The sequence below is a fragment of the Centroberyx gerrardi genome, chromosome 6 (genome assembly GCF_048128805.1).
Source record: "Centroberyx gerrardi isolate f3 chromosome 6, fCenGer3.hap1.cur.20231027, whole genome shotgun sequence".
NCBI lineage: Eukaryota > Metazoa > Chordata > Actinopteri > Beryciformes > Berycidae > Centroberyx > Centroberyx gerrardi.
In genome coordinates, this window is record NC_136002.1 from 21,882,697 (window position 1) to 21,894,193 (window position 11,497).

Below are 11,497 nucleotides of genomic sequence, written 5' to 3' on the forward strand. Positions count from 1 at the left end.
ACCCCAATACCCCAATGCACTCAGTGCTGCAAAACATTGTACACCAACATAAGATGATTGTATTCACAAGATAATAAAACACATTGTTGTATAAGCAGTGCCTCTAGGTACACTATGTACAATATGTGACATGCTATAAGTGAACTTACCCATTTTGCATGAATCCTGCATTTACTGCATATTTTACTATTTTACCTGTTTTTGATCAATATGTAAAATCTCCTTTAAACAGCAGTTACTTCAGCAAAATGCCAAGAAGGAAATCAGTACCATTTTCTTTGGCTTTAATTTTTATTTGGCTTTAATTAAGTTAGATCTCCCAACAGGGGGCTCCTGTGGATGTCAAAAGATTTTCAGCACAGGCCTAATTTTGAACAAGTAGTACACTTCAGGGATATTTAAACGATTGATCATTTTTGTAATGTAAATAATGAAAAAATAACATTTGCATTGTCATATATAATCTTGTTACAAATTATGTGGTTGTCAAATATAGTTGTCAAAATAAGACAACATAATAGATCATTAAGGGATTCACAAAATATCACAGTAACAAAAGTTCTGACATACAAAATAGTTGCAGTAGTTGTCTTTAAATTACCTAGGATAAGAAATTTGTTGACTGTTACAATTGCACAGCATGAGCTCTGTTGCAATCTTACCTAGTTACAAACCTCATTTTTACTCATCATATGTTTCTTTGTGTTCTTCTCTGGCCTAAACAATATGATAAAGCACTTTGGAGCAAATATACACAGGATTAGTCCAAAACTGGAGGCCAGAATGGCAAATATCTCCACAGCTACAGTGAACTTCCCAGGGGAGCTGACATAAGCAGGGATAAACGTGATCCAGACTGCACAGAATATCAGCATGCTGAAGGTGATGAGTTTGGCTTCATTAAAATTATCAGGTAGTTTCCGGGCTAGGACAGCTAACACAAAGCAAAAGACAGCCAGGAGTCCTATGTACCCAAGAACCGCCCAGAACCCTATAGCTGAGCCTAATGCACATTCTAGAATGATTCTCTCCTTGTATGTGGTTAGGTTTTTAATGGGGAAAGGGGGATTGAGGACCAACCAAAGAGTACATATCAAAGCTTGAATAATTGTAAAAGACAATACGGTCATTCTTTGCTGTGCAGGGCCAAACCATTTCATAACATTACTCCCTGGAAGTGTAGCCCTGAAGGCCATTAAAACCACTAGAGTTTTCCCCAAAACACAAGATATACAGAGGACAAAGGCGATCCCAAAAGCTGTGTGTCGCAGCATACAGGACCACTCAGAGGGCGGGCCAATGAAAGTTAAGGAACATAGGAAACATAGAGTCAGGGAGAAGAGCAGCAGGAAGCTCAGCTCAGAGTTGTTGGCCCTGACAATTGCAGATGCCCTGTGACGGAAGAACACAGTCGCTGTGACAATGGCCAGGCAGGCACCACCAACTGAGAATGTAGCCAAGATGATTCCTAGGACCTCATGGAAGGAGAGAAACTCTACAGGCTTGGGGAAACATACGTTTCTCTCTGCATTGGGCCAGAACTCCTCAGGGCAAGGGAAACAGTCTGGGGAATCTGAGGATACAAAGTCAGATCTTAGTTTTCATCTTATAGAAATTTGTGAAAAAACAATTTCTTTTACCTGTAGTACTGCTAATCTCTCCCTCCGGACATGGTATACAGTCGTAGCAGCAGACAGGTCTTCTTCTCTGCAGCACTTTACGAGTTCCTGGGGGACAGCTCTCACTGCACACTGACACAGGCACCTGGCACATACATACAGGTAGATATAGCCAGTGTGCTATACTGTTCTTAGGATATCACAAAATAATCAAATGTCAGAACAGAATATGTTCCATTTAGTTTTAACATGGGGGTTATTTGACTGCCATGAAAACCAGAATATGAACTACTCACCAAGATCCGATGCAGCTGGGATGAGTTTGTAGCATTCAGATTTTTTTTAATGAGGCCCACGGAAATAGCCTGAAATCTTATATTTAACATGTTGGTGAACAGATTCAACAGCATATCTCGCTTTTAAGACAACAAAGCATCCTGGGTCCATCCTCATTTTGCATTTCTATTCTTGGTTTACATTAAAATTAGTATTTAAAAATAATAATAAAAATGTCATTCAGTGAAATTATTTTCTAAAATGTTGGACCCGCAGTCAATTGAAAATCACAAAAGCATGATCTGTTGTTGAAGCTGTTCACCAATGTGTTAAATGTAAGTTTTCAGGCTATTTCCGTGGCCTCATTCAAATGAATGGGCAGTAAAAATCCGATCACGACAAACTCGTCCCAGCTGCGTCCGATCTTGGTGAGTAGTTTATATTCTGGTTTTCATGGCGGTCAAGTGCCAAATAACCCCAATGTTAAAACTAAGTTGAATAATGCTTTAAGTTATTGCCCTCATGCTCCTTACCTGTGTGCCACCCTCTGCCCAGGTGAGGTTCCTGTACATACGGAACTCCTGTCCAGCTGGCAGAGATGCATCATAGTGTCCTACTGTCACAAACTCCATGCTGCCACTCTCACTTCTCTGCCAGTTAACCAGCTCATATGTGGCTACTGGATCCCCATTGGCATCAAAAGAGACCGGGTAACCATTACGAGAGAAATTAACTCTCTTCAACTGACCTTGAACCTGCATGGATAGAGTGGAAGAAGAGACAGTGGGGGGAAGGGGTGGGGTGGCAGTGAGTAGCAGAGAAGGTGAATAATGTAAAAAATGTACCATTCTATGTAATCAAAGGTGAATTAAATTTGCATGCTTTTAAATTATACAGATAATAAGGCCTTCATTTATTCTGTTTGATTGACCTGTGTGGGCTCTATCTTGGTGAATCTGTCACATTGAGTTGTGGAGTTTGACTCCTGACACACCAAATTGTGGATGGCATGTGCTATAGCGTAAACAGCCTTGTACACCATGTTAGTGATTCGGAGTTGAGATGTGTCAGTGTACGGGCTCTGGAGCTTCTGTATATCTTCAGTTCCATCACACACTCTCTCCCCTGTGCCAGCAGCTACAAACACAGAGAGACAAGGACAGGTTTCTTTTAGCCTTGACAATGTTAAGAATATCATGAAATCTCATTGTTTTTTTTAGTTTTTTTTCATCAAAGATATGTCCAAACATCCTTGCAACAACTTGTAGCTCTATAGTGTTCTCATTTATTGGTAATAATGTAAAGTAACGTAATGTAAAATCTTATCCAAGTCAGTCCGGTAATTAAACTTGTCATGAGGATTCATAGTGTCAGGAAATGTGATTAATCAGAAACACACACCTCACCTTATCATCGACCTTATCAACTACTTCATTATTGAGAGATTTTCCTCTCAATTAACATACAACTTCTAGGAGGAATTGAGTAATGACCAAAGGGTTGGTCTTGAAGTGGCTAATACATTTCCAATACCATTCACTATCAGGAAACTCAACCCAGATGGGTAGATAATCCAAAAGACAAGAATGTATTGAATACCAAATCTCACCAACCACAAAGCAGCACTGTGAGTAAAAACCTGTTACATGTTAAAAACCAACACAACTTTTCTCACTTTTTCCTAGCCGGCAGTTGAATGCACCCTCCCAGAACTCAGTAAGCTGCTGCGATCCAGCCACCTCAGCTGGAGTGAGATCCAGCAGGAACTCTCTCAGACCTGGGATGACAGATTGCTGAATGCCAAATCCAATGGCCCCGACACAAAAGCTAAACCTCAGCATGTCTGGGTCGGTTAGCCAGGCTTCACTGCCTATCCACTGGCGAGGTGGAGAGGGCTGCCGCGCCAACTCCTCCAGCAGAATCCTCATGTCTCCAGAGGCTGCAAATGCCACAACAACCATGGCTGTGGACCTGGAAAGAGACAGATTAATATCAACATGAACCTGAAATGTAATAATGGAATGCAACTAGACCTTCAAAATAGATTTACATCGACTTACGTTTGAGTGTTTTGTTTTTTATGTGTCAGGATACAAAACATAACAAGGGCTTAGAGAGACTTGTGATTTGGTGTTTCGAATATATCAGTGGCAGTTTAAAAATGACTTTATACTTAAACGTTTTAGTGTTTTTGTTTGTGGAATAGCATCAGTATCAGATAACCAGTATGGAAATGTTGGGCTCATATCATGCAGTTCGGCTACTCAATTTCCCAAGAGGATCATTCAATTTTCCTCTAATAGCCTAAAGATTAAAATGTTTTAATGTTGTGGTTTTCGGAATATAGGCTATCACTAAGCATAGGGAGCACAACCAGAATCAATGATGTAGCCTATAAACCTGCGGATAACATCAGCCACTCGTCGAATCCTGCTGCGTGGGTGCGTTCGATAGAAAGATTCCGAGTATTCCACGCAGATGCCCTCTTTGCGCGCTGCGTGCAGAAAAGACGCCATGCCGTTATTCCCATAGTCCGAGTCGGACCGGACAGCACCGATCCAGGTCCAGCCAAAGTGTTTCACAAGCTTGGCCAGAGCGTCAGCCTGGAACTGGTCACTCGGGATTGTCCTGAAGAAACTCGGGTACTGCTGCTTATCGGACAAGCACGCACAAGTGGCAAAGTGGCTCACCTAGGAAAACAGCAGGCCTAGTGCAATTATTTAACAGAACAGTAATGGCCATGGTGGGAGAAAAACAGCAGTGTGTTAATTATCCAGACACCTAAGTTGATCAGCAATTGGAGAAATTTACTTGTGGTATGTTAAAGGGCCCGATGACGCGCGACATGCTGATGGATGGTGTGGATCCGGACTCGCCGACAATAGCCGTTACCATACCCGACTGCGAGCATTTTTCGCCGGTGTCAAACACCGGGTGCAGGCCATTTGTCAGCTGGAACGCCACTTGTACCGCCACGGGAACTGAGGCGCACGAGTCGTGGATTTGGTAACCGAGCCTGATGCCAGGCAGCAGCTCCATGCTGTTGTTGATCTCCTCGATGGCAAAGATCACTGCGCGTGAGAAACGCAGTTCACGGGAGTTCATGCTGCACACAGACAATGAACCACTCATGTCACAGCTGAAGTTTGCACAATACATTGCAAATTCACAAAGTTAATGAGTAAAAGACATTCAATGTAAAATAGAACTACAATTCTTAATGACAGGCTAATTGTGATTGTTGAATTAAAAAAACACAACTGTTTCATAAAGGGTTCAGAATACTTATCAAAAAAATTTGCAACATAATATGTTGCATAATAAAACACATTTCTATCCCAGCACAATCTCATTTCCTCTTATGCCCCACTTCTTCTCCATCTTACTAACCTCCCTGCACACCTTAGGGGCTCAGGCATGCTGGTGTAGTTATGCTTCACTGTGTGCATGTAGTCGTGTATGGAGAAAACACCCCCAATAACGAAGTCACCATCCATTGAGAATGCAGGTAGACGCGGGCTGCCCTGGAGCTTACATTTGACAGAGTGAGCAGGAGCCCCTGTCACAGATGCAGCCCCAGGCCCGACCCCAGCACCAGTCAGAGCCTCTATGAGCCCAGTCCCTTGTTTCAGGCTGTCCCCAGACCCATTCAAGGCAAGAGCTGAGTGCAGCACAACCAAATCCAGAGCCACCACCAGCCCAATAAAAAAATTTGAGGAGATCCCCATCCCTGAAGTCTGTGTACGTGTGGATAAGGCAGCTCTCACAGGTCAGAATGCATTACCACTGGGTTATATAGCTTTTCACACTTCCACTGTACGTCAGCTTACTATCCATCAGAGAGAGGAGGCCCTATACCTGGTGGTCTTGTCTTTGTCTTAGTAGCTGCTGTCCAAGTCTTTTAGGACTATGGGTTATATTCTCCACTCAGTATCCTTGTCCCTTGCCTCCCCTTGTAAACCCTTCTTCGTAAAAACCAGATATTACCCCGTTATGCAGTTATTTTTACACATAGACAATGTTTATTACTTGGTTTTCACACGTTTTCACTCAAGTTAAGCCTTGTGAATGCACAACAAGGGTTGTTAGTTTGTGAGGTTTAATTGATTTTTATGGATAAATCACAACACTTGTTCAATTAACATCTTTATCTAGTAAAATATTTAAAATGGTTTGCTCCAAACAATTTCAACTTTCTTTTGCTTCCAAAATGAAAATAATAGAAAGCCAATAAAAATACAGTGGCACAATAACATCTGATATGTACAAACAATAACCCTTTACATTTTCAGCATCAGATACTGCTTAGTGTTACAATTTTTGGCCTCAACAGAATAATGTAATACTTTTGAGAAAGCAGACATAACAGCTGGAGGCCAGAATAGCAAACCTCAGTTGTATAATTCATCCTTAATCTGCATAATTCCCAGAAAAGCTACAGCAACCCGGGCAAGGCCAGCTGTACAGAATAGAAAGATCCAGATAGCACAAATGAGGAAGAGGAAACTCCAGAGGGTTCAGTTACAGGATCTTTACCCCCTCCATCCTCTCCCCTGTTGCCTTCACATTGTTAACAAACTGATGTTCAAGGAAGTGATGTTTTACTCTCTCAACATTCCACCTTTTCACAGTTTTTCCATCCCGCTCTGTTGTAGTTTTCATCCATTTCACATCCTCTATCATCCTCAAACTGTTTCCTTCTATATTCCTCTTGAGACATGGGGGTGCAGCTGTCCTTTTTTTAATTTCTCCCATTCCCTTTATAGCATGTGACCAATATCCTTTAAGCAAGCAGCCAGGGAGAGAGGGGGTTCTCAAGATGGTGTGAACATGATCACAGCAGTCCAGCATCCAGTAACTTCGGTATCAGGCTTGATTTACAGTTCATCTCCTCAAAACAAACACCTTGAACATATTTTATCAATACAAAGTTTTCCCACTGTCTCCTAATGCCGGGGCAGTTCCTCCAGTAATCCTCTCTAGCCTTGGTAGCAGAAACAACGTTACTTTTCGCTATTATGTTTTGTAATGCTGACATTTAGTTTGTTCTTCTTGAGAGAAGAGCACAATCCATTTCTTTCTGATTCCACTTTTATAGTCTAGGCTGCTTAACGTGTTGAAAATGTCAGCAGTATATATTAGGACTTATATAATCCTATAATTAGGCCTATTTATTGTCTATGGCTTTTATTGTTTGATTATTTTATTTTCTACTATTTCTATTGCTTTTTGTTATATTCTAGTTGTGTGCTTAGGCCTATGTTCTATATTCTTTTCCCTGCTGAATCATATTCTACTTTTCCCACTGCAACAATCTAGACTCCCAACGGGGATCAATACTTTCATCTTATCTTATCATAAATCATCTGATCTGGATCTGTCCATGCCTCTTTCATGTTCCGCCTCTTTCATGTGAATGCGCTCATATCTGGATAGGTAAATCCTGGGTTGACAGAGCCAGTTGATAACCAGCTATGTGAGACCGGTTATCCGGGATCGCCAATGTTAGGTTTTGTGAATCCGGCTAAGGCAAAGATAGCCTGACTATGTTGAACTCGCTTCGTGAAACATGCCTCAAGAACACACAGAATCTTATTAAATGGCTCAGTGTGCTACTACCATCTAGTGGACATCATAGTAAATTCAGTGAATGTTTGGTAGTGAACAACTCCACATGATCAAGGATGTAAGCCCCTGCAGTTGGTGATTTTAAATGGGTCTATCTAGGGCCACAAACAGATGGTTGTTGTTATCCACAGGTCGCAGAGGCTCTCCATATAAGTGTATGCACCTGCCCAAATGGACATTGGTTCTGCAGACATTTGTCTTTCAAAACAAGGTAAATTGATGGTTTAATGGTCAGTGATACATGCAATGTATCTATTGTAATGTACAATTTAACATACATGTGAAAAGGTCTATGCCATTTGAAAAAAACAAAGAGAAACACTAAACAGAAGTTGCCTGTGATGCAACTCAGACCTCAAACATTAAAGTGATTTACAAAATGTATAATATAGTTCATGGCTTATATTAGGTGAAATATTTGATATTAATTTCTTAGGCTCTGCCCTGACTTCTGCCCTGATGGGTGGTGTGGAAGATAGAACAATGACGCAAGCCAGAAAAGGGGATGACATAGCACTTTCTATAAAATTAAATGACTGGGCTTAGAAAAGGGATAAACAGAGGAGAACAATCATGAGGACATCTATGTATTTTTATGTGTGTACTTAATCTTGGTATTGTTCTCTTCCTCCTTTTTCTCCCCTGTGTCTTCCTCCCTTTCCTCTTCCTGTCGGTTACAGGGACAGTTTCATCTCAATCATCTTAATAGGATGCACAAGTAAGTAAATAAAACTTTATTTCTATACCACCTTTCCAGACGAGTGTCACAAAGTGTTTCATAAGTTAAAACATAAAAGACATACACAGTAAAATACAAGCAACACACATAAGTGCATCACAAATTAAAAACATTAAAAAGAAAGTATAGTCAACAACATACATTAGCAAAGGCCTGTCTGTATAAATGGGTCTTGAGCTGCTGCTTATTGACAGATCTAATGTCAAGAGGAAGACTGTTCCATAGCCTAGGCGTGACAATGGCGAAAAAGAGGTTCGGCTGGACTTGGGCGGGCCAGCTGGAAAAAATAATCATCCTGATTACATTAACAGACTGACTTCCATTTGTCTAACTCCACTGTTAGTGAATACAGCTTTGACAAAATATGCAGACTCCACTCCACTCCAACTGACGTGCATCACCTTCCTCTGAATAACTTGTAAAACACTGGATTACCAGTGCTTATATCACATAAACAAGATACTACACTACATAGTCATTATACAATTCAGTTGAGCAGATATTACATTAGTGCCACTGAAGTCAGGACTCATATATTTGGCACAAAATCCACAGGTGATAAAGCAGAATGTGACAGGTCTGCAGTGGATGGCCAGTGAAGCCTGGACAGCAGCTACTGTGCTCCAGACCCCCCGCCTCATGCCGTACCTGGGAGGCACGCTGGGCATTGCCATCCGTCGAGGAGAGATACCAGGGCTCAGGGACTTCCTGTTAAGAATACGTCCTGACATTGACCCTAACAACAGCTATGGAAATAGCATAGTGAGACTTTGACCTTAAAATGTGTTCTGAAATGACATCAATAGCATACTGTCAGCATACTATTGTTTTTATTAACCTTGTTTTTTATATATTTACAATTTCTCAAAAATTAGTGTTAATCTTCATCTAATTTCTTCAGGTGAGGAATGTGGAGACTGGCTTTTCGGATGTGTCAGACCTCAGGCCAGAGTACAATGTGTACAAGGCTGTGTATGCCGTGGCATATCCCCTTGATGACATGCTGCAGTGTGTGCCAGGCAGAGGGCCTTTCAGCAGACACAGCTGTGCCACTTTGCAGAGACTGGAGCCATGGCAGGTGAGATATCAATTTACATTCTACCTGTTTATGTGTCCAAATCCTGTGCTATGGTACCTACTATATTGTATACTAGGTTGTTTTTTTTTTCAGTATATAGAATTTGAAATGATTCAGTAGGCATCAGTAGACATTCAACAAAACATGCAACTATGAGATTAGTATTCTCAAAATGTCTAGCAGCAAGATAAAAGCATTTCCTTTTCTGCTTTGACATTGATTTATAGTAGGCCTAATGTAATCCGTTCAGAAAAAACAACAGCATCATGTTCAGTGTTTCGACTTCATGCATTGCCCCTTTCTCTGTCCTTCTCACATGTGGACATCCCCCCCCGCCCCCCGCCCGACAGAGCTGCGCTATGAACAGAATCACAGGAGGACAACGAGCCAGGGAGACCTACTGTGATAGGTATCGGTTAGTTTAATAAATATAGTTGCAGCCATTAGTTGAACCTGGCGATATATCGCATATCCTGCAATTATTTCTTAGCATGTAGGCTAGGCTGTCAATGAATCAATGTAGCTAATTGAAACTTGGACCGAATTGACTATTGCTAGCTAGCTTGATGCTGCTGCTAGTGACTTTCTTAGCCCAGTAGCCCAGATTCTCTTGTTGTAATGTAAATGTAAATTTATTTCATATTTAGCACAACCAGACAGAAATGCAGAGAGATGAGGGGGAGACAGAAGAGGACAGTGGGACAGAAAGACTAGAGATGGAAGCAGATATAACAGATGAGTAAAGTAAAGAACTATAACAACACCGCATTGCTGCACTCCTAAAACAGAGATTATTCCACAGACTGTTTGACACTGTAGATGCCCCTTTTTTTCATTTGAGCACCTGCCCCTGAAGAACTCTCTGCACGTCCCTGATGATTGGGATTATTAGGATTATTATTTTTTATAATAACAACAACACTAGTAATAACAAGAATAATAACAACAACATTAGTAATAACAATAATAATAATAACAGTAATAACAATAATGATAATAACAATATTATTATTATGAGAATTATTATTACTTTATAATAATGACTGACATCACCTGGCACAAAGATCAGTCAATAGCAGATGAGCAGTGCAGTACCCTACTTTTCACCATTAGGCGTCAGGCTTCACCACAGATTTGGGATTGGGGTTTAGTTACTCTTTAAATGCAGTGGTTTTTGATAGAAAACTATCAAAAACCATGCAAAGTACTGATTATAGTATGGGGTGACAAAAGTGACAAAAACTATATATATTTTCAGGTTTCAAATATCATAAATGATCTAACTTTTTTTTAGCCAAAATTCATTAATTTTCTCTGATTCATTACTTTTCTGAATTAAATATGATATTGAAATTTTAAATATGTTACAGCAAAATAGAATATTTGATAAATGTCTAAACCATTTCTGGACATTTATGAAAATTTTCTTACATGTAATAAATCATCAATTCTTTCACAAAATGTTACAAATGTGTTATATGTTTTTCCACAATTAAATATGTTTTATTTTTTTCCAGCATTTAACAAATGTGTGAAAAGTTTTTTCACATTTAATAAATGTTGGATTTCTTTTGTCATCTTTTATTATGTCGAAAAACTTGTCAAGTCAAGTCAAATTTTTTTTGCATAGCACATTTCATACAAAAAGCAATACAATGTACTTCATAAGGCCAAGAGCTATTCATGAATAATAAAATAAAATACGAACATACACGTCATCATATATAAAAAACATACATACATACACATGCACACATGCAGAGGACATAGACAATTTGAAGTGCATATAAATTTAGGTAAAAGAGGAGCAGACATTTGCTCTAAAAACCCAACATTATTGTGTGTCAAAAGACCTAGAAAATAGCAGTAAAAATAAATGTTTTATGTCTACTTTTTAAACATTTAACAATTATGTAAACTCATTTTTAACATTTGATGAATGTTGATGTTTTTTTTCCCCAAAATGTAACAAATGTGTGAAAAGGTTTTACATATTTATGAAATGTTTGAAATATTTATATTTTAACATATAAATATAGCTGCATTACAGGGCTTTAGCCAGCATAGCAAAAGGGGTGGGTCTTTTTATCCCAAAATTGGACCTTTTTGTTGTGAGTACAGGATGTTATTTTACTGGCAATACACTATTTCTGCCTT

The 11,497-nt window shown here is 39.7% G+C and overlaps 1 protein-coding gene across 1 annotated transcript; it reads right to left on the minus strand.

Annotated features, from left to right (window-relative positions):
* Window positions 1–662: 662 nt before the first annotated feature.
* LOC139930602 (extracellular calcium-sensing receptor-like) lies at window positions 663–5,431 on the minus strand. The gene is made up of 8 exons (XM_078283933.1): window positions 5,286–5,431; window positions 4,707–5,001; window positions 4,296–4,585; window positions 3,571–3,866; window positions 2,827–3,032; window positions 2,429–2,650; window positions 1,641–1,764; window positions 663–1,573 (listed from the first exon to the last, which is right to left on the minus strand). Exons 1-8 carry the CDS (start codon window positions 5,390–5,392, stop codon window positions 663–665), a joined length of 2,451 nt encoding a protein of 816 aa, XP_078140059.1. The 5' UTR covers window positions 5,393–5,431.
* Between the last annotated feature and the right edge of the window lie 6,066 nt (window positions 5,432–11,497).